The sequence below is a fragment of the Phasianus colchicus genome, chromosome 2 (assembly GCF_987193195.1).
Source record: "Phasianus colchicus chromosome 2, bPhaCol1.hap1.1, whole genome shotgun sequence".
In the NCBI taxonomy this organism is placed as follows: domain Eukaryota; kingdom Metazoa; phylum Chordata; class Aves; order Galliformes; family Phasianidae; genus Phasianus; species Phasianus colchicus.
In genome coordinates, this window is record NC_143437.1 from 77,450,822 (window position 1) to 77,474,975 (window position 24,154).

General features: G+C 39.3%; 1 protein-coding gene across 3 annotated transcripts in view; it reads left to right on the top strand.

The window, feature by feature from the left end:
* Positions 1–674: 674 nt before the first annotated feature.
* Positions 675–24,154, top strand: part of ME1 (malic enzyme 1) — a 156,160-nt gene continuing 132,680 nt past the window's right edge. Inside the window, exons 1-2 of one of the 3 annotated variants that reach the window (XM_090136084.1) lie at positions 675–827; positions 1,312–1,527. In XM_090136084.1, coding sequence (XP_089992210.1) covers positions 1,426–1,527 — 102 coding nt within the window. In that variant the 5' untranslated portion in view covers positions 675–827; positions 1,312–1,425. Of the gene's footprint in view, positions 828–894; positions 1,198–1,221; positions 1,528–24,154 lie in introns of those variants that run through there. The other 2 variants (XM_031611295.2, XM_031611296.2) reach the window with 2 other exon arrangements.

A 24,154-nucleotide genomic window follows, 5' to 3' on the forward strand; every position in this document is an offset into this window, starting at 1 on the left:
TTGCTTTTTATCTTTATCATGACCAAAGGAGACCTGCAGTGTGAGTCTGATGTCCCTGATATGCCTATTTAAGGTAAAATTCAGGACTTGGGCAGGAATTGAGCTATCCAGACAAGTCTCAGGAAGGCTTCAAATCTGAAATTTGTTCAAAACCTGTTATTAATATCACTCTTCACAGTGCTTCCTGAGGTGGTGGAGGCTGGGAGAGGTTTATTTACTGAACTTGCTGGTGACTAGCTAATCAAGTTTCAAGAAGCATAACCTGGAACCCTTCCAACTTCCCTTTGTTAATTAACCCCAAGTGAACTTTTAGGAGCTACTTAACGGGAAATTTGGAAAAAGTCAGGTTTGGGGAGAGCCTCTGTAATAGAAGATTAAGTAGCAGGATGGATACAAGGCCTACAGAACGAACGCAAAGAGGTAAGTTTAAAATAGTTTCAACGTTCTCATCTTTGTTGCTGCTTGACATTGCAACACCAGAGTAACAGCAAAAACCTCAGTCCCTGAGTAGTTTTCTTGTCATTTATTTAAAGCTGTGTACTTCCTCTAGCACGGCCGCAGCATCCATATAAAAGTTATTTCTCTTTACATCAACGAATCAGGAAGAACACAGCCACAGTCCTACAGCACACAAACGATTTTAGCACATGCGGCAAACAAATCCAACAGACAGTGGCACAAACTGGCCCAACACCTGCCTTGCACTGCTCTCCTCTGCTCTCCATCCCTACCAGCCGCAGTCCTGCTGCTCCTCCCCTCCCTGAAGCTGATAGCAGCTCACGCTGAGCACTGTACCGAGCTGTGCAGCCGATCCCCCCCAGAGAAGGGTAGATTTCACCGGTGTTTAATAATAACATAATGAAAGCGAAACTCGGTTCCTGTTGGGGCAGGCAGCCCCTACCGGAGGAGCGCTCCCAACTCAAGGCCCACCTGGGCGCGGGTCCGCCGGCAGCACCGCGCGCAGCACCTGCAGGCACGGAGCAGCGTGGCTCCCGGGGCATCGCCGCGTCATCTTCCGCACAAAAATGAGCGTGAGGAGGCAGGAGCGCTGTCGCAATTCCTCCCTAGCAGGGATTAGGGAGCAGCCTGTTGCCGGCAGCGCTCGGCGTTAGACGCAGCGAGGCGGGGAGCGGCCTCAATACCGAGGCCTTCCCCTCCCGGAGGGGGCTGGCTGACCGCCCCGGCCGGGGTGCGCCGGTGGGTGACTCAGCGCGGCGCCCGGTGACCCCCGCCTGGCGGCGGCGGCGCCTCGTCGCGGCTCTGCCCCCTCCTTCGCTCCCTCCCCCACTCTCTCTGTCTCTTTCCCCGCAGGATCATCCCACCCCGACGGGCGGTCACCTCAGCAGGAGGAGTCGCCGCCGCCGCTTCGCCTTCTCTCCCGCAGGACCTGACGGCAGTACGCCTCGCCGCGCCGAGCCCGTCGCCATGCAAGCAGGGAAGGCAGCCGGGAACCGGGAGGGCGGCAGGCCCCTGCAGCTCACCATGAAGAGGGGCTACGAGGTGCTCCGCGACCCGCATCTCAACAAGGTATGGGCGGGTGCCAGCCCTCTGCCCTCCGCCGCCTGTCTGCGGGCCGTGCCGTGCGCTTCCCCTCCTATGGAGCCTGCAGCTGGGCTTTGCCTTTCCCCGGGCTCACCCTTCCTCGCTTCGCAGAGCTCTAGGAGGATGCTGGTGGGCTTTCACGTGCGGGTGTGCTGCTCCGCTGCCGGCTACAGTGCTTCCCGGCCTCCCATCCACAGCGCCTTGCTCTGCTTCCTGAGATAGTGTGTGTGGCCTCCGTGGGTACCGGAGGGCTTTTGTCACGGTGTTTCTGCTGCCAAGTCCAATGCCCGTTCCCCCTGAGCCGCATCAGTGGATGCACTCCGCTTTTGAGAGATGCTGTAGCACAGGGAAACCTGTTTATGGCATCTCTCATGCACTTAAGGCACGCTCAGCTTGATAAAGTTTGTAAACATGTGAAATGACTTGGACTAAGAGAAAAGGTGAGTATGCATTTATACAGTGCTGATACAGCTGTGGTGTTCTGATAACAAATACTTCATTGGTTTGCTGGGCCTTGGATTTGTTGCTAAAATGAAATATGAAGAGGGTCAAAGGTAGGCAATAAGCCTCGTGTAACACATGAGACCTTGGTTAAGCCCATAGCCACAGCTTTGTCCTTGTGTATCAGCTTTACTGCTTGGCTTCTGTTTGTGCTCTGACTGGTACCTCTGCTTTAAGATGTATATACAGTCATTTTGCTTACTGCCAAGTTGTATGAATTGACAAAAACTGTGTCTTCAGCCTTACCGGAGAGGTTGACTCATCAGTAAAAGCTCCATATATTAGTTGGATGAATGGCACTTCTATTAGTGCTGGTGCTTGGATACACAGTTTCCTCAGCGGGTGTGTGGTGTCTGTGTGTGTCCCTTGAGGTCAGGTAAAATGGAAACTAACCAAAAGGTGAAAATCCCAAGAAGAACCGACGAGGGGCTGCTTCACTTGGGATTGCTTTTAGCAATTGCAGTGTTCATGGAGAAGACTGATTCAGAATAACCAAGGGCGACTGATTGCTGCCTTTTCCCCTCAAACATCTTTCCCTTGAACTGCATAGCTGCAGATGAGATGCTGAAGATGAAAGCTTGTGGTTAATTTCTTGGCTTAGACTTTGCTCTTCCTCTCCTCTTAGCTGTGTTATGGCACGCATGCTGCATAACAGAAAAGCCGGGAGGTGAATTCTCCCAGCCACCTTTTCCCAGCTCACAGAGCATTCTGAAAGATGCAGGAAAGGTTGGCTTACATCTCCGTGCTTGTCTGTGAGGAAAGTCAGGTTCACAGCCAGGAGGGGTCCAGCAAGCTGGTTTTGAGATAGGTGATCTTTGGTGGGTATGGATGTATCATATCTTACAAGATATGGAAGGGCAATGAATTAAAAAAAACAACAACTGAGAGCTTAACATGGTTACCTTTCTAATGATTTGTGATAGCCTGCATGCACAGAAGCTGGTACTCCACGTTCATTTTCTGGTGCCAAGGCTGTTAAAAAAGCATCAGGCTGTACAGAAGTCAATCTGAAGCTGACAAAATATCTCCTTTAATGATTCTAAAGTACAGGACTTGTTTGCAGTTCTGAAGAAGTGCCAGAACTTTTTGCTATCTCATGGACTCTGCTTAAGGGCTACAATTGCTTGGTATCAGCACTTTCTTTTCGGTACCGTGCCAGTTGCAATAGTCCTTCTTGCATACACTTGGCAAAAGTAGGCAGTGAGCACCAAGAAGTGGTATCTATCTGTGACCTAGAAAAGTTGTAGAAAAGTAAGACAAGATGCATGTTTGTTACTACTTGAATCTTGTTTGATATTTCTTGTCTCTCTTTTGTAAGTAAAATTCAGTTTTTGCAACTTACATTGCAAACTCCAGCAAGTCAAAGCTGAAACTGAAGAGTTGTTTTCAGGGACTCTTCAGCCACAACCATTGGCCTGGCAAGCAGATAAAGCTCAAATGTGCATGCTATGTGAAGAAACCTACAGCTTGAGTCCTCAAATAGTATCTCCATTTTATCAGAGAGGCTTAAAGGAAAATTTTATGAAGAATCATTTATACTTGGACTTCTTTTAAACATAGAAGTAGGAGGAAATAAGGAAGATGAGTTTGGATACCTATCAGCACGTAGTGTTCTGCTCATTCAATAATGAAGATGGATTTTGGCACAATCAGTGCATTTATGGAATTTTATACTTAACCTAAATGGCTGGGATTAGGCAAGAAGGAGGGCTGTAGGAAGGTCAGGGTAAACATCTAAATTTCTTCTTTTCCCTTTTATTCTACCTTGACAAAATTTCCAGACACAGAAGAGCACACATGACACTGAAATACATCCTTCACAATTCAGTTCTCAGATCACTTATTTTTCACACTATAAAATTCATATATCTACTAACTTAGTGGGATACGGCTGGATTATTATTATTATTTGATTTTCTTCCTTTTGGAGTGTTTTGCCCAGATAAGAAGCCATTACTTCTTTCTTTTTGATGCATCAAAAATCATTGGGACAGTGGATCTTAGCACACTGAGTCAATTACATGAGGATGCACAATAATGTAAGGACACAAGTTTAAGCCTATGAACAATAGTCATGGTTCAGTTTATCATATGATATTTTTAAACTCTATGGATCTACGGCATCTTTAGAAACTTCTTGTGACTTTTTTTCTTGCACAACTAAACACTATGAGTAGGAATTACAAGGAAAACAAACAGAGTTTTACTTCTTTTCATTGAAAAGAAATGCATTAGGAACTTTTGGCAGCAAGCTGGATGCTCCTTAAGCTGATGAGTTACAGCAGTATGACAACAATAGGCTCTTTCCTCCTGTAAATCTTTCATTTATGCTTTTCTCAATATGAGGGCTATTTTTAAGCACATAAATCATAAAGACACTTTATGCTAAACTTTTATCTCACGTTTACTTTTTTACCCTTAAATATTGTTTAAACAAGTCATAATTTCCCTTAACCTGCTTATTTTCAGACTCTTGATGTGAAGATATGCAAACATATATTTTAATTCCAAACTTTACAAATAGTCTTTATTGGTTGCCAAGTCTAAATGCTTGCCTGATTGAGAAACTGGGCCATTCAGGGACTGCTTTTATATTGCAGCAAAGCAATTCACTGAGCGGAAAAGAAGCGGTTCTGTTAAATCTAAGTGCTGGATGGCTCTTTTCTCTTCACCAGATGCTTCATTTTAACTACTCTTCTTTGACTGACCACTGTTGTTGCTAACTGTGGCATGCTTGTAAAATGCTAAAATGCTGAACCCTCTTCCTTCTTTCCTTTTATTCAATTTCTCCTAAAGTGGTGGAGGATTCCAGAACAGACCATTTGATGGCTCTGCTGAACACCTCAGGGTCCCAAATCTCAGTCCCACCTGCAATGGCAGTGATGTTTTATCTTTAGCACCTACTGTAAGTGAGGCACTTGGATCCCAAAGGATCCTCAACTTACTTTTACTGATTTTAACATGAATATTAGTTGTTGCTTGGAGTTGACTGTGAATCCATTGGCTTGCTACTGAAATCACTGTACAACAGCCAATGGAAAAGACCACTTATTCTGGTGCTATACTTCTGGCAGTGGCCAAAATGGATCCCTCAGGAAGAGTAAAAGAAAGGGGAGATCAGTTCAGTTGAAAGGGATACTAAAAGCTCCTCCAGTCCAACTTATGAAAGAAGACTCTGGTGACATTTTCCCAGAATAATAACTCCAGGCTGAGAGAATGAACAGTTTACGATGGGATTATTGAGATTTCAGTGCTTGGTTTTCCTATCAGGTTACATCAAATACATGTACTAATTTATTGAAAATATATTAAACTTAAAAAAAAAATTCAAGTAAAATAATTATCTGAGTTAAACATACATCTACTTCCTGCTTCACTCCTGTGTTTCAGGCAGTGGGACAAGAGTGCTTGTGACATAAGCTGTTTGTTCTAGGTATGGTGGTTTCACTGAAATCAAATTTGATTTGATGTAGGAGAATACAAATATAAGAAGCTGCTCTAACAAAATCTATGCTTTTACTAAATACTAAGCAGTAGAATTCTTTTCTCCTTCTGCTGGTAACATTTATGTTTTCACTTCTTAAACCTGTGATCACTTTGAGTCACCTACAATGGTCTGTGCTCACTTTAATCTTAGCTGATATGCCAAGAAGAAAACTGATAAATCTGGGGATGAAGGAAGAAAAACACTCTCTAAAATGATCTGTTAGAAGCATTTGTATTAACTTGTAAAATAGGTTTTCTGCAGGTTATTTAATACCATATGGGATGCTTTAGGATTAAGTGCTAGTAGGCATGACAACTCTGATTATTTTTTTCTGTCTGTGTAGTTGCTTATCATTCTCACAATCTTCCACCTCCTTTTCCCTTTTAGCAATTTTGCTCTTTACAACACCGTAATTCTTAACATTAATACTTCTGATCACCTGGCAGAACTGTTCAGATGTTGATAGGGATAAGTACATGCTGTTTTTTTTTTTTGTCTTTCACAAGACTAAATGATAGTATGATTATTTTAGTACAGAAAGCTTCATCAATCTGGTCTTTGTCTGGAATCTTTTAGAGAGAAATTTTATTGATTCTGCCTTTGTGTTATGTGAGCATTATAATATTGATCCATTATGCGGGCCTGTGAAACAGGAGTTACTATTCTGTGGAATAGCATCCTCAAAGAGGGAGTTCTTCAGGTGGGAGTTTTGTTCATACCAGAGCTGTTTGCTGTTTAAAAGCCATGACCATAAGTTGTAGATTGGCAGAACTGCAGCTACATTGAATGTTTGTTTTCTGGGGGCAAAGATGTGAGCTCAGTGGTTGCTCACTGTTACCTACCGTGCGGTTGGGTGAAGAGGTTATGATGTTAGCCCATGTATTCTTCTTTCTTGAAACACAGTTTCTGTTTCTCTGTGGATAAAATTAACTTGCATCTTGAACTGTATGAGACTTCCACGTCCTAGTTTCCTTATTGATCTTTTCCCTGCCTGCTCTTGTGGTTAGGGAAAAATTGAATTTTATGGGGTGCAAGGAAGGAGCTGTGATGCAGGACTATTTTTGTAGGAACTCTTTTATTGACAGTATGTGTGAAAGGGCTTTAAAAAAAGGTTTCTGTTCTTCATTCCATCTCTCTTATTTCAAGACAGGTTTGTCTGCTTAAGCAACCTTTGATGCAAATATGAGTGACTTCCCTTAGCTGCTACTGCACTCTACATTACTATGCTAGAAAGTTTGGGCAGGGGCAGCTTGTGGTGACTGCCTTACACAAGTTACAAGGACATTCTCACTGTCTGAACAGAACAACTTTGTGTGCAAGAGACAATTCCTCTGCTGGGGCATGCTGTGGTCTGAGAACTGTAAAATTGAGACCTGGTGCCATTTTCCTTGCTAACCTTCTGAGGGAGGGAAGAGGTCCAATTTCCTAAGTTGTGTATGGGGAGGACGTTCTGTGAAAGGAAAACTGCAGGCTATTTTAGTCACTGTTGATGGCAAGATGCTGTGGAGAAGGGCCTTCCACAGCCCATTCTGTGCCAGGCTTGGTGAGGGCGAGCTCTGTAAAAGTGGATCATTGGATGCAGTGCCACCTCATCTCTCCACTTATCCTCTCTTTTGCAGTAGCAAGTTAAATAGAGCAGCCCTGAGGGAGACCAGACTTGTCTGCTAGAGCAAGCAGCCAAGCAGGGCCAGAGGTGAAAGTTCTCAGGATGAGTAGAGAGACTAGAAATAATAAGGCAAAACCCCACTAGCATATGAAGTGTGTTCTTCCACCATGTCTTCTGCATTGAAGAGTCTCTTCTTGAAGGTGAGATAACCCATATAGCTGAGCAGGACAGAGCCCAGCCCTTTATTCTGGAAAAAACTTTGGAAGGAGAAAGGTCAATAGACAGTCCTACAGGAAAAGTAAGGAGTTAGTGATTGTAAGGGTACAAAGGGGTCTCGATAATGTGCACATGTGTAAGTAAAATGTGAGTTAAAAAAATGGTAGAGAAGAGTAGCATGGATCCAGGGATCTTCCTAAAATCAATTCAAGAACGTGCAGTTTATCTTTTGGGAAAATAGAGGCATTTCAATCAGTTTATTTTTCCATCACATTCTATTTTATGGGTACAGTCTGCAGTGCATTTTGCCTTCTGGTGTTTTTTTTTTTTTTTTTTTTCCTGATCAAGTAGGTAAGTTGCACTGGTTAGCATTATATTCCCTTCTTTCATTTGGCTTCTGGTTCTTTGCTTGCATTTATGAAAAAGAATGCTGAGTCAGCACAGCAGGAAGAAAGCTCTGTGACTTGAATTAAAAGCAAATAAAATAAATGAGAAGTTGCTATGTAGCTATATAAGTATAAGCTTCTAGCAACTGGAAGCTGGTATGAATAGTTGCAAGAAACTGAAAGAGTTGTTTTGCTGTGAAGTTGTTTCAGGCATTAAAATTAGTTTTGGTTATGTAATTTTCTTGTAAACTTCAGTAACTAAAAGCAAACAAACAAACTCAACTCTTTCTTGAGACTACTTGAATAGCAACAGTGCTGGCACAGAGCACCATCTAGGCAGGATTTGGGTATTTAAAGCAGATTAGATGTGGTTCTCTACAGTAGATTTTATAGAGAAGCTGGAATGGTATGCAACTTGTGGTGGTCTTTTTTTTTATTTCATTGACGGATGCTTAAAATATGATTGGGCTTGATCAGAAATTGTACTTCTATCTAGGTAAAATAAACTAAAAAGAATATGCTTTCTGCAGAAAACACGTCTCAGAGTCCATATGTTCTTATTTTGCACTTTTCCCTTCATGCATTAAATTCTGCTGTATCAGTCATTTGTACTGAACTGTTTCTGGAAAAGACAGAAGCTGAAGCTGTTGCAGACACAAGCTTCTCCTACCCTGCTTCCCTCTCTGAGGAGCTGAGGAAGTGAAATTCGTGTGACAGTGATGTTTGTTACTAACCTGTGACCCCAGGTTGAATTGTGCTTGATGGTTAAGTACTTGTACACGTGCAGTCTTTGCTTTTCATATTCTTTCTTTTCTGACTGCACAGTGATTCAGATGGAAGCTGTGCATTTGGTGCATAACTGACTTGTGATGATTGATGCTGGGATGCTGTGCTGAGGGCCTCATTGCTCCATGACTAAGTGGCAGGGGCTGTCTGCTGTCATGCTAGATGTTGTTGAAGAAGGTCCAAAACATCAATCCCAGAGAGCTCTGAGGTCCACTGTAGCAGGAAGAGTAACATAAAATATAGAGAAAAGGGGTGAGAACAGAAAGCAGAGTGTTGATGGTTGTGCATACCTGTGTGCACAGGGAGGTCTGTTCAGCCCCTGTATTTGAAACAAAGATTGTATTCTGCAAGCACTGGTAAGAGTTAAACAGTTAGCATGTGCTGGAACCTATTGGGCTGTCTTTCTATTTTGCTACACAGTAGTGTTGGGCACAGTGGAGTGCTTTTTAAAAAGACAAGCAAGCCGGTTGCATTCCTTCAGCACAGGTGCAGTGTCAGGGAGGAACCGGCATCTGCTAAGTGACAACTGGTGAATAATTGATGCTCATTTGTGTTCGTGTATCCATTGTCCTCATTCAGTGCTGGCTGAGATCTGCCTGTTGAGACAAGTACCTGTGAACTTCTGACCCAGAGATGTGCACACATGCCTATCAGCTGGGCATGGAACTGAATAAGGAGAACTGTATTTTTCATGGTGTGGTTACCATGATATCTCAGCACTGCTTAGGTTTCTCAGGCATCAGTGAGTTGAACTGCAAGTGGGTATAAATTAACCTGGATCCCTTCACTTCCATGAACAGTGGTTTATTTGATCTCAGTGTAATACACATGGTTTGTGTTTAAAAAGATGCTGATTTGTGAACTTCTTTTAAAAAGACTTTTTCCAGTCAAATTACCATCATTGGAAGACTCAATCTTAAAGCTTCTGAAAATAAAAAAGCATTTCATAACATGTAGTAAGTTAATAGGAATCTTAAGACTGCCTTAAGGGATTGTCAAGATTATGTACATTCAAGACACCTTCAGGAGCCTGATGAACCTTGACATACAGCCTGTGGAATCTGGGTTAGAACATAATCGCAAGTGAGGTCATGGCTTTTACAGTGATGATGCATACGTGTAGGGTGATACTTGAGAATGACTAAGGACTTAATTCTGGTGCTGCTTTTAGTAGTTTAAAATCAGAATAAATTAACGGTAAAGGGGTGCAAGAGGGGATACTGCTTCAAAACTGACACAAAATGAGCACTGGTGTTTTAATCCTACAGTAATCCTCCTTTGCCACCTTTAGAGTCTGAACCCCGTTAAGCTCCTCAGACTTTTAAGTCCTAATTCCAAGGAGCCCATCTAGAAGCAAAGTTTGAAATATGTATGTAGCGTGAAGGTTAAATAATTTTTGACTAACCAGATCTTTCTGAGATTATAAAGGCTGTAGTTTAATTTTAACAATATTAGATAATGTCTTCTTAAATAAAATAATGAAGATAACTTTAAATCTTTGTGTGACTTTGGGGGGAAAATATGTTGTATTTTTCTGTTATAGGACAGATCTCCAAATTAATTTTGTATTTGAATTATGTGTATTACTTTTTTAAGGAAATTGTTTAATAGAAAACCCCTTAATTGTATTCATAAGAAAACAAGTTTTGGTCTTATCACAGTTTAAGCTTTGCTAATGTAATGTGTTGCATAATTCAGGAAGCAAAAATCCTGACTTAGTAGAAGGTGAAGGTCACAGGGCACCCTGGAGAGAATTCTTGCAAGCTTTCTGTTGAAATCAGTCTCTGTAGTTTACTTGAATACTGTTCCCTAGTCCTGTGTGAAATACAACACTGCTTGAGGTTGTTTATGATGCAGAGGAAGTGCAGAGTAAATGCTTTATAGATGCATAAACTATACACAATGTAGAACTGGGAAAAAAAAAATTTTCTACTGATTTGAATACTTAGGACTTTTGGAAATATGTCAGGACATAATTGTCTGGCATAAAAGTTCAGAATGCAAATTCATCACCGTTTTGCTCTTAAAATGCATTGCTGCCCTATGCTTTTATATTATCTTTGCATGTTTATGCTTAGGTTTTGCTTACTCTATTGTTAAAGTAGCAAAAGTTGCATGTTTCCAGCTTAGAAAAAAAATATATTTTTCTCCAATAATTAAGTTAATATTAAAACAGAAGTCATTCTTCTGCATTTTTCCTCACATTTTCATAACATAAATACCTCTATAAGTGATATACAAAATTACAAAGACATTTTGTTCAATAAAACTTAGTTCAAATACACTCAGTCTTCAGTCCTGAGTTTGTATTTTAAATCAATCTATCTTGTTAATGGATAGCATGTACCTTACTGTGAAGTTTAAGTGATTTTGGCGTCTGGTTCAGACTGAGATTTCTCAAATTAGCTTTCTTCCCCTTGTTCCCAGTGAGTGATATGTTTTCAAGTTTGCTTCTGGAATGGAGGTATGATAGTATTGTATCTGTGCTTTTCAAGAGCAGAAAATAATTGTTATGAAGTACGTAATTCCCTTTCCTACAAAGGCAAATATAATTTTGGTTTTCACTAATGACATCCAAAAAGTCTTTGCCTTAAGTCTCTACTGGAGACAAGTGCACACTTGCGACGACAAAGTATGTTATAATATTTTCAGTAATAGCCTTTATCTGACTTATTGGATTTCCTTCTGCATGTATCTGACCTTAGAAAGCAGATTTGTATGTGGAGATATGCTTACAAAATAGACAGTAAAACCTCTTTATATAAATAGTACAATGGGCTCTGTTATTACAGATAGAAATCAGAATGGGAGAGCACTGCAGAGCTAAAGTAAAATGAATACCTGAATCTGTGAAGCCCTGAAACTTGATTTTATTTGGCTTGAATCTGTTGAATTACTGTGCAGTGTTATTTTGGAGGACTTAGGCAGGAGAGAGAGACCTGATGCAGAAAGCCTGTCTGTAAGTACATAAGTAGTTTTATAAAGGTATTATGGTGCTCTTGCATCTTTGTTCCTTACACACACTTCTCTGCCCTGAAAACTACTAGTTAATAAACTCAGGTTATACATCTTTGAGGATTAGATTTATCAACTACATTGTTTTCTCTAAACAGAGGCTGGACGAGGCCTTCCTCTTGCTTATGTGGTAGGGGACTTGAATGTTAATTTATTTATTAGGTCATTCAAGGGTCAGATATAGAAATAAGGAATGCCCCTTATATTAACTTGATAATTTTGAAATGCCTTTCACTTTGTTTACAGCATATAAATTTTGTCTTAGGTTTAGAACTCTGCTGTGGAGAAACTAAATATGTTAACTGTAGATGAGAATATTCAGTGTGTTTGTATGAACAGGTATCAGGAAAGGTAACTTATGTGCTAACTTTTTTTTTCTGCTTTGAAGGTAGCTTTCGCCACACTCCCTCATCAGATGCTTGAAAACAACATTTTATCTAAACTCAGAGAAAGCAGGAGATCTCATTTTGCATTTCACCAGAGAAACTTAACCAGTCCAACTTAGCCTTGTAGCCACTGGCATTGGGTTAACCAGCAAAAAAAAAAGTGTTCCATGTCAGGAGCAGGTCTGAAACTAAGATCCCTCGCTCTTCTGCCATACTGGAGAGAAAAGCCCTCTGCCTTAAAGGGATAAACTTAAAATGGAACATTTAAAAATAAAAAAATAAAAAAAAGCATCCTTCTGAGATTTAATTCTTATTCACACATGCACGTGCAAATACACAAAAGTAAGATAAAGAGAGAAACTCTTTGATCTAAGGCAATTTCCTAAACTTCTTATTCACACACAGGTTCTGCCTTCTGGACCTCCGGTTACTGAGTCCTCCAATTATTTTTCTGCAGTAAAGATGTAGAAGGTAAACATGGGCAAGAAGAGAAGATGAATATGGGAAAAAGGACAATTTATTTGTCACAGTGTTCCACTAGCAGTTCACACAGTGTGACCAACTGTCACTCTTTCTTGTTTACTACGAGGTGTATTTCAAAAACTTTTAATTTAAATTTCAGGGCTTTTTAATGAGTATGGGCACACACTCTTCCCACCCCTTTCGTGAGATCTACTTCTGCAGGAGAGACAAAATATTTTAGTAAGTTGGGCACTGACCTGGAAACTAGGTCAGTAATTTTGCTTTCTCATCTGTAAAAGGAAGCACTATTTGAGAATTTTTCAGAATGAAAAGCAGTGTAAACTATTAGATATTGTGAGGTGAATCTCGTTTTTCAGTGATCTTCCTGGGAGTTCTACTGTTGTTCTGTCTTACCTTCTCATGCTACTGTAGGAGAAATTTTTCTTTGTCCCAGCCTCACATAGCACGTGAAAATGCCATGTTTCATTCTTACTGTTAATGTCTTATGACTAAGTGTGTCTAATCTATACAGTTCTGATATATTTTGTCCATATCCTTCTACCTACTGCCATATTGCAGTTACACTTAGAGAGTGTATTAGTGGATGTGCAGCCTCCTGTCCGTGCGGTTTCCTAGATCCATGGAAATCCATTTAATAGGATCACAGAGTACGGCCAGTGTTGAATGCTGCGAGGGGGAAGGCAGATCTGAACAGGCAGGAACAAACGATCCATCTGTGTAGTTAAACCTGCTCCTGGCTTCAGGCCAGGCTGTGCCACATACGGATTAGTTCCAATTAGATGAAGTGGTAGCTGACCCCTGGCTGCCTTCTCTGAGCCTTCTGGTCCTGGGCAATGCTGGTAAGTGTCACATCCATTCCAACTAAGTGGGAAGAAGAGGAGAGAAAGTATTCGGTTATTGATGCGCTGAATGCCCGAAGCACAGATCAATACAGGCAAAACTTTCAGTTAACGACTAGTTGGCAGTTCTTAATTCAATGGAAAGTCATTCCTTCAGGAAGCTAGAATTTGTGATTCCAGGACTTGAATACATGTGATTATGTGAATGAAAGCTGTCTTTCTACAAGTATATTTAGCTGAAGACTTTTGCTAGTTATTGAATGGGCCAGGTGTTACAAATTTGAAAAGAACTCTTTTCCCACACTTTGGATTCCTATGTTGACTACCTAAAGAAAATGTCTTGCATTGAAAATGTCAAAATGCTGAGTAAAGCTTCTGCCATATTTCATGTAGTAGGAGATTGCTGTTGCTCGCAAAGACATCTTTTTTGTTTTTCTTTTCTGAAACATGATGATGCACTTGTGTCCTCTAAAGTACAGGAGCTGCGCTTTCTTTTTATATGTTTTGTTAGGGCATTCTCATTTTACTTCTTTAAATACCTAGCAAAGTAATTTGATCAAGGTCTAAAAACTAGAAAACTGAATTCATTTTCGTGTCAAAATATTGAATTCTGTTATGGATTTTCAAAAGTGATGAGAAGGCTCATCTACATAGACAATTTCTACATAGACAGCGAAGCAATAAGGCAGTAATTACTCATCTGGCTGTGGGAAACCGAGGCTGGACCTGCTACATAGTCTGTTTTGCATTCTGTGAATCTATTATCCATAGCAAGTCTTGTCACTGAAGGATAGATTTTGTTGATCTCATTTAGGAACTGTGGGTGTTGGAGTCTAAGTACTGCTATGAGAAATCCAACTCAGTTTGAAGGTGGTGAGACTAACGCTGGTTTTCCTACTTTTCTTTTTCTGTTGACAATATATGTTATAGGCAAATGATTTTTGCTTTGCAGTGCCTAATGCATGTCTGTGTGAACTCAACCTGTTCTGAGGCATGGTGTGAAGAGAACATCACATGTTCTGCCATTCTATCTTATGCCTGGGAATAAGTAGTTAAAGGCAAGTTAGCAAAGGAGAGGTATTGTCGAATGTGACATGTGGGACAGAAATAATCTAAGCACAACATGTCCAGCATGTCCTGGGCTTTAAAAGAGTACCTTCTAATCAAAATTAAACCTTTAATTTTCCATGCTAAGGAACTTGCAAAGAGTGTCCTTTATTTTTATGAGCTTTTGCTGTGATTTAAACTTCCTATTTTATTCTACAATCTGGCATTTTATCTGTCTATTAAGTTCTGTCAAACCATGTTAGTTTAATTTTGTGGAAGAATTGTTTGTGTATGTTTATTGCACTGTAGCTGGCCTATCTCACCAAGCTTTTCCAGTGCTTTGACTCAGAATCAGCTGGCTTACACAGATGTGTGAAACTAACTCGAGTGTGCCTTCAGGATTTTTCCCCTGCTTGTCTCAGAGTAATATCAGCAACAATAATAACAGAAACCATTTGATGTGAGAGCACTTTGCATTCCTGAACAGAAAGTGTGTGTGTTATGTGTCTGGATAATTTTTTTTTTTTTTTTTACAATGACTGTAGTTCTAAAAACTATAATGCCTCCTGAAATGATGCTTTGATGCAGCCTCTGATCATTGTGGTACCCCTATACTGAACTAACAACAGTTAAAAGGCAGCCTTTTTCTTGCCTCTATCCATGGCTGTCCCCACTTAGAGGTCATCTGTGGTCTCAATGAGTGTGCATGCCATTACCTTTTCCAGGTCACTGGCAGAGATGTTACACAGGACAGATCTCATTACAGACTCTTGCATTACTCCACTTCTAATGGCCACCAGGTGCATGGAATGAAACTAGACTAGAAGGAGTTTGGTAGGGCATGTGGGTATTTACTCTTTTTACTTTTGAATGCCTGTGAAAATCATGTCCCACTGTACTGACGTTTTGCTGAATGTCTCTGCTACTTCCGAAAAGGTTTGAAGCAACCCCCATGGCACTGACTCACCTTCCTTGCTGTAATCTTGGCCTGCACAATCTCTTTGGAGCTCTACAGCCTCAATCACCTCCATGAATTGAGAAGAGACTCATCTTCTCTAGCTACATTATTATGCTTGCAAGAGATAGGAATGAATGTAGAAGCCATAACGTTTGGTTAACGATTTTAAAAAAATATATACATTGGACCTGCACTTGACCTAATCAATTATAATAACATAGAAGTAACACAAAAAGTCTTGGTTGTTCAGAACCTCTGCTGACCAGGAAACTCTTCTTAGGGAGTAAGCCAAACCTGCTGCTGTTAGTCCTCTTAGGCTGTTTTTTGAATTTGCAGTTGGTTTGAGCCATTTGTAATTCTTTGTGACTGAATAATTCAGAATAATTTAATTATATTATTCTTGCTTATGTTAACGTGTCAGTAGAAATATAACAAGTTCACCATAAAAAAGAATGTGACGTTTTTCTCATCTGAATTCTGTTGAATGGAAAAACAGAGCACATGCAGTACTCCGTGCTCATGTTAAGAATAGTTTTTAATCCAATTTCTTATATCTTAATTAATGTGCTTACCCACACAGATTTGCAAATTTTAAGCAAGTAATAAACACTCTGTCCTCTGACCTGCAGTTTCAATAGTAATTAGTGTTCATCTGTCAACCAGATGATCACAGTATGTAATTGCAAGGGTTTCTTAAGACAATCTAAAGAATTCTTACTGCATTACATTTATTGTGTGTGTGTTTTCTAGTTTAGATTTTTTTTGTGTCTTTTCTTTTTGTGTGTTTGTTTGTTTCTTTGATGGGAATGGAGAGATTTAAGCATTTTTTGTTTGTTTGCCTTTTAATTTTGGGCTAACTGTGGTCTGAAGTCTGAATGGCTGTCTACAACTGGGACATACTGGTGGACTCCTGGGACATATCTTTTATGAGTTCAAAACAATTCAGTTCAAATACTTTGAGACTAATCCATAATACAAACCAGTTACAATAAGTGGGGACAATGAAGAAACTTGATTCAAAAGTGAGCATTCTATTACAAAGAAAAGAAACATAATGTGCATTCAACCTATATAAATCATTGAAGAAATGCTTTATACACCCTATCACCAGTAAAAATGATTCACAGGATGTTGTAAGTGCTGCTCTGAAAGTAATGCCTCCTATTTATTTCCATGAAAGCTACATCAGATACAAAGAACACAACAGCACTATTTGATAGAACAAATTCTCAGCTACCAAACACTATTTTTTAACATGGTCACCATCAATAACTGAGCATTTTTGCTGGCAGTGATCAAGAGCATGCTGAGCTCATAAAAATCTGCACCATTGGAGGTGACCTACTGTCTCACATCTGCTAGCATGGTGTTGTTGCTAGAATTACGTTGCCCATGCAGTCCATCTTTCACCAGACTGAACAGATGGAAGTCAGAAGGTGCCAAATCTGGACTATACAGTAGGTGTGGTAGGACAGTCCAGCCACAACGGGCAGTGTGCTCCATGGTCTTCAAACTGTTATGAGATCATACATGAGATTATTCTGTGGCATGTTACAAGAAAATGGTTATATTCTCTGAATTTATTCCAGAATTTTGAGCCTTCAGCTTAGTCACCATCATGATGTAATGGTCAGAGTTGATAGTTCCTTCAGATTCCGGAAAATCCAGAAGGATCACCCCTTTTCTGTCTCAAAAAATCAGTTTGCATCACTTTAACCACTGGGGCTTGCGTCTTGAGCTTTTTCTTGAATAGGGAATTCGCATGTTACTCCATGAACTCTGATTCTGCCTCACTGTGGTGATGCTACGTCTTGTTGCTGGTAATAATGTGATCTTGAAAACTATCACCTCCAGCTTTGCATTGATTCACTAAGACTTGACAAACTTGCCTACAGAGTTCTGTTCCTGTGTGAACATTCACAGGACCAACCTGGCACAAACTGCAATATTCCAATGTTATCCCCATAAATTACAACACACTGAAGCCAATATTAATCTTTGTATACAGTTCCCTGGTCATAATCTGCCAATTCATGCAGATGAGCTGATCAAGACACTCTTCATTTTTTAGTGTGACACCTGTGCGTGGCCGTCTGCAATGTGACTTGTCTTTAACACTGCTGTCACCACGGCTGAAACACACCACTCACTGCACTCACGTCTGCTGTTTGGTCTCCATAGAGCAAGAGTCAATGGGTACAATTTTTTCCACGTGGAGGAATTCAGTTACACACGTTTTCTTCATAAATGCTTCTGCTACAATCTGTCATGCAGAAACAAAATGCGACAGAATATTGGTGGGAAGGTTCATCCTCTATTGCCATACTGCCAACGTCTGCCTCTGTAGTTGTGGGCCTAAAGGAGCCTTTGCTTTCAGAGCAGCCCTTCTGTGTTACGCCTTAAATTTACACATACAGTAGCCTTCCTGAGGTTTCCACTTCAAACAGAATTTCATTTGATTGTTGGACCTGAAACATGGAGCGGCCGTGGCTCATAGTTGGTACTGATTTATTCTTTTTTTTTTATACCTTAGCAAACTTTCATAACAGAGAAACGTGAGAGTTTCCTCTGTAAATAAATAAGATCAGTGAGATTAGACACGCAACAAAAGGCATGCAGCACTTTCCTATGGGTATTCTGTTTATTCCTTACACTCGTAATGTGTATTGAGGTAGAAATATGTTGTTTGTAGAATATAGTAATGTAAGAACTATTTTAAAAAGATATGGAGTAACCTATATACAAATGCTTCTTTCCATTTACACATAGGAAAATCCTTCTCAGGTTGTTGGATATAAAGGCCAGGTCATGTTCTTCATAGGCCATCAAAATCTTTCATGTTCTGAGTCTGACTGAAAATATTTCTGCTACACTTGGTTTGCCAGTGTTTTAAAAATCAAGCGTGGTTCAATGCGTAGTCACGCTGAATCCTGACATTGAATGACTGGCTTAGAGTTCAGTGGGGCCAGTTCCTGTGTTTTTTTTCAGCTTCAAGAAAAGCAGAGTTGGCAGTTCTCTTCTGTTTCCTTCCTGACTTTTTTTTTTTTTTTTTTGTATGCAATGTGTATTAAATCTTTAGTAAGCATATTTTGAACTTCATTTCCTTGGTTGTTATCTAATCACTTTGAATGGATAATGCTTGGGTCAAGTGTATTTTTGGATGTTTACTCCAAACATTAGAATAAAAAAAACCAACAAAATAAAAGAGCTTTTATGGAGCAGGTAACATCCAGTCAGAAGATCTGATGCTGAAATTCCTGTGTCTGTTAGCATTGTTGGATGGCTGTTGCTTTGTTCCTCTGTAATGTCTTAGTTAAGTATTAATTTGTATGAAAAATTAAAAGGAATAATTTAGTTAACTGTGTTTAGGCCATTAAGTTACTAGCGTCATCTTACAAAGTCTCTCTTGCTGTTGTTTAATGCTGAGTAGGATGCAAACAGTGGAATTCAAATTAATGTTCATATGGGGCAGATTCCCCCTACCTCATCTGTTTCTCAATGGTTACGAGGATGCGATTCATTTTCATGCTGGCAGGAAGATAGGTATCAAAATTCCCTAATTCCATTGGCTCTGAAAGAAGCTTTCAGCTCTTCCTGTTATCTGTGTTTCTGTGCTCATGTTCAAGGCACAAACCTCTTAAAATACATTAATCATAGAATCATAGCTTGTTTCAGCACTGTGTGGAAATGGAGGGTAAAGAATCAGCTTTTTAGGTAAAGCATCTTCTGACATCCTATAAGACAAACCACAGAACAACTTTTTCATGAATTCTCCTAGAAATTATTGGAAAACATGATAGTGTTTTTATCCATTTACTTCATTGCATTATACATTTTTTTATTGATGTGTGCCTTGATTTTTCTTGCAGGTCACTGATGTGCGTGTACATAGGAGCAAACTCCTTACACAGTTAAAAATATATATATATATGACTGTCACCTGGAAAATTGTTTTTGGATGGCTATCTAAATCTTTCTGATCATAGAACCATAGAGTTGTTTGTGTTGGGAGGGACCATTTAAGGTCATCTAGTTCAACACCCACAATAAACAGGGATGCCTTCATCTAGATCCCATTGCTCGTAGCCCGGTTCAGCCTGACTTTGACTGTCAATGATGGCTTGACAAAAATAAAAAGGTTAATTTGCAGAATATAGAATGGGTCTGGATAGGGATTTTGAGGCAGACTTTGAGGGCAAGCAAAACAGGCATAGTACACCTTAGCGTTCCTAGTATGTCATAGCCTGGGAGGATTCCAGAAAGTTTTCTTATTGCAAAAGTAGGTATGTTTTCTCTTAATTTTTTACCAGACAAAGTTGATAAAGTGCATGCAAGAATCACCTCATTCAAGGAACTGGTAAGCTTCAGGTTTTGTAAATATATTCTGCTTGGAAAGTATCCTGACTGCTTATTCCTTCCCATTCCCTGCTTCAGAAATGACTTGTATGACCTTGCTATCTACTTTGGCTCAGTAAAGGAAATAACACACCACTTTTAATTTCAGTCAGGGTGCTATATTAACCTGGATTATATATTAGTTTCCATTCCATTGAGTACAAAACTGTTTTTGACCACATTGAAGCAGTTCTCAGTGTGCGCATGTTTTTAAAGGACTTGAACATGCTGTTCAACAGAAACAAGCTGCTACATTGACCAAAATTATTTAACCAGGCATACTTATTTTATGACAACAATGTTCAGAATTACTCTTGCAAGCTGTGTGAGGGCTGAGCTGTGACTACGCACAGGGCTGCTGCAGGGCTCTGCTGCTGCTAGTACCTGCAAGAGGAATTTGCTGAGCTGTTGAGCTTTGCTTCTGTCCTAGAAGATTTGAACTGATCTTCCAAAAGCATGCATCTGCTGGCATGAACCTCAGCCTTGCTGCTCATGTAGTTGTTTGGCCAGACTTTGTTTTTTCCTCCCCCAGGTTGACAAAACTGTATCTATTGCATTAATGTAGGCTGATCCTTTGCTGGATGGCTCTGCTTCACTGGTCAACCACTAATGATTGCTTTTTAGAGTATGCGCAATGTTACTGAAACTTTTTACCATCTGCACTGTTACTTTTTTTTATTTTTTAGTAATTTGATTCTGAATTACTGTTCTGTGTGCCACTGAAAATGATTCCTTCTGGAATTCATCTTTTCAGTGCATGTTAGAAACATGTATTAATCAGATCGTAAACACACTGGAGAGGATTGTTGAACTGCAAAAAATCCACCTGCTGAGCAATAGAATATGTATATATAAATATATATAGTATATTTATATTTTGATGATCCTCATAGAATCGATGCATTAAAAAGTTGCAGCATTGTGTATTGTTGTTTGTTTGTTTTTATGTAAGAAATGTTCAAGGTGATAACTGAACCCTCCAGCAATGTCTCTCTTGAAAAGTTTGCACTTCAGATTGTTTCTAAACTGCCAAGTAGTGTAGGATGAGTAAACACACTTGAAATAATGGGGAAAAAAATATTTGTCTCTCTGTAATTATCCGGGCTAAGCTGAAGGAAAAAAAAATCACATTATTTAATGATCTAACTTAGGAACAGTATTAACTGTGTTTAGGACAGTCCAAAGGAAAAAGAGATGATTATCTCTCAGCCACTAGTTATTCATGTAAATATTAATATAAGCCACGGACAAAGTAAGATTGTTAATTAGAAAAATGAAGTTGAGTTCATTTTTTCATAATATTGTCTGAAAAGTTCTCACCAGCGGATGCTACAGTAAAAATGATCTTAAAAAGAAGTGGAGTTCAAGTGAAAGAAAAGTTGCCACATTAGCAGATACTTATTATGTTTCCTTTTGTTGCAGAGTATTCACCCCTTTCACAGAAAAACAAATGAGCTGCTAGATTCTGTCCAGAAAATGATGTGGTGAGAAGAGGAAGCTATTGTTTGAACCTCTTACTCATTTTCCAAGATGAAAATGTGAAAATAAATGCTTCCAGCTCTCTTAGGAGAAATATTTCTGCATCTTTTTTGTTTGCTTTTTCAAAGAACTATTGCAGACCAATCCTTTCACTTTCTAAAAGCCTATGTTTAGGGGGAAAAAAAGGTCAAAACCCAGAAGATTCTGACAAGAACCATAGGGAGTAGCGGTGAAAGGGAACACAGACAAAGTTCAGGGGAGATAAGGAGACAAAACAGGAAAAGCCTACAAAGAGAAATTGCAGATTGTCCCTTTTCTCATTTAATATCACAGAAAATATATGGTAAAATACTTATCTGGGGGCTACACAGATTTTGAGAAGCTGAAAGAACACTGAAAATCCAAAATAAAACATTGGGCAGAGCTTAGAGCTGGCTTTCTAAATGGAATCTGAAGTAATTTTGTTTTCAAAGATAAAAGTACATATAGCCCAAAAATGACATTGCTGCTGAAGGGAGAACTGGTAGTGAAAGAAAAAGAAGCTTCAGCAGTTTCATGTGGTTTCTAACTGAAAAAAAATGTTACACTGGATGATGATCTGGATGAGACTCTCACGTGGATGTTGCAGGGGAATACCTTACCTGTGACTTGTTCTGATTTCTGCTTGTGTGAGGGGAGACGTAGGAACAATACTGAGAGATGCTTTCTTCAGACCAGTTCTTCCATGCTTCACCTAAACTCAAGTTTTCTTCCTCTTCTTGGGAAGTAGACCAAAGCTACTCTTCCTTCACTTAATGAGGGAAGATTAGACCTTGCTAAGGCGATTAGAACTTGCTAAGGTGAACAATATAGCATCTTTATTATTAAGCTGTATGGTGATACAGACTGTGTTATCAGTAAGCTTGAAGACTATGTGTGTGCTGGAAAGAAGGGCTGATTGGAACTATGTGAAATTCCTTAAAGGCAAGTGCATCTTAACCATGCATTTAGGGTGGAATAAGGCCATGAGTATATAGGCTGGGAAAGAAATAGAGAAAAAACTGCTCTGCAGATAAAGATCTGGTGAAGTTAAAGATGAGTTACCCGTATGCTTCTGCAGTAGAGAAAGCTAACTGCAATCTAGGCTGGATAGACAAGCTGGAATGTGAGAAATCCCAATGGATATTAAATAAAAAATATCACCATGAAGATGATCGAGCTGCCTGCAGAGAGCTGGAATCTGCATTCTCAGTGAGACTTGATGCTCAGCTGGAGATGTCCCTAGTCCTATAGCAGGTGAGCCAGGAAAACTCCAGAAGTCCTATCTCATTTGCATGATTCTGTTTTATTTATGGTTGACATGAACTATATGAATAAAATAAAGGCTTAGATTTAATGCTAGCTGGGTTATAATATTTTCTTCCCTTGAAATAATGCCTAGTTATCCTTTTCCCTCCAACTAAAAAAAAAAAAAAACCAAAAACCAACAAGACACCTTTTACCAAAAACTAACTTAAATATCTAAGAATTGCTTAAACTATAGGACACACATTTGCTAGTTTTTATTTTAAGCATGAGAATGCAGTACAATAGATGATCTGATTCTCTTTAATTCAGCTCAAGTGCCATCTATGCACAAGGTTAGATGCTACAAGGGGAAATCAACCCCAGAAACCCCATTTTCCTCTTTGTTACCCTGCCTTTCTTCGTCTATCCCAGTAGTATTTTTCAGTCTGTTTTCGTAAGTATAATCTAAAGACTAGTTTAAGGTTGTGTCATGAATGGTCTTATGGCTCTCACATACATTTTATCAACTTTAGGGCAAACAGTTTTTTTAAATCAAATAGTTTAGAAATCAAACTTATCATTACTTTCTTGTGGAGTTAAGCTAATGGGAAAATATGTAGTGATGTGATGTGACCATTCATTCTGAGCACAAAGTTATAATAATTTTGAGCTCATGTCAGAGAGGGAAAAAAAGATTTAAATATTTTTTCAGTTAACCTATGCCTGTTCTTTAAGGAAGAAGAATGGTTTGCTTCTTAAAACTGTCCTTTGTTAGCAGGTGGGCTTTTTGCCATCCAATTCTCAAAAAAGCTTGGAATGTATTTTGTGGTTTCCTCTATTTAGAAGGAAAAAAGTGGAAAAACCAAACAAGAAACATAGAAACAGCAGTCTAGACCCGCTCTATCTCCAGTGCTAATTACCTATCAAATACTGCTAACCTAAGCAGATATTACCAATTGCTGCTCTGTCATTTCATTATCCAATATGTTGGTATTGTGGGGGTGGTAGAGAGAAGGAGGTTTTTAATGTTGTTTTCTGTTACTTGGATACTGTTTTATGCAAGCTGACTGCAGTATTATTTATGGAATTGACAAATCCATTTCTGTATTTTAAAAGTCCTGATGTCAAATCGTACCTCTAAAATGAACACAAATTTTACTCATTATGAAAATTCTGTAAAGAAAAGAGCAGAAAGAAATAAGCTTTTTTTTTTTTTTTTTTTTTTTAACAAAAAAGTCAAATGGTCACTTTTATAGTACTTATGTGTATACATATCTGAAAAGCAGGACATGACAAGATTCCCAGTTGCTTAGGTGGAAGTTTTGCTTGAATGAGAAAGTATGCTGAAGTCCTTGGGATATTGTTCATCTGAAATAAAACTTTAGTTTTGAAAGTATGTGAATTTCCTGTAAAGTATAATTCTTCTTAGAAGGATCTAAGTTGACTGCTTTTTGATTTTTAAATGGACAGATTTTCTTAATAGTGTAATTAAAGCAAAGAATGAAAAAGACTTTAAAACTTGGCACAATTATGAATAAATGATCTACCAGAAAAGGAAATAGGAAGGGAAAGGACAGTAGTATGACAGCCAACCCAGAAGGTTCTGGCAACCTGCTTTTGGTTAGCAGTGACTTAGCTGACACTAACACATTAAAAATGGCAGATGATAGATCTACAGTATTGTCATAGGTAATAATCCAGAGAAAAACTGGGTCTTCATTACTTTGCATTCTAAAGTATAGCAATTTACTTTTGTTTTTTG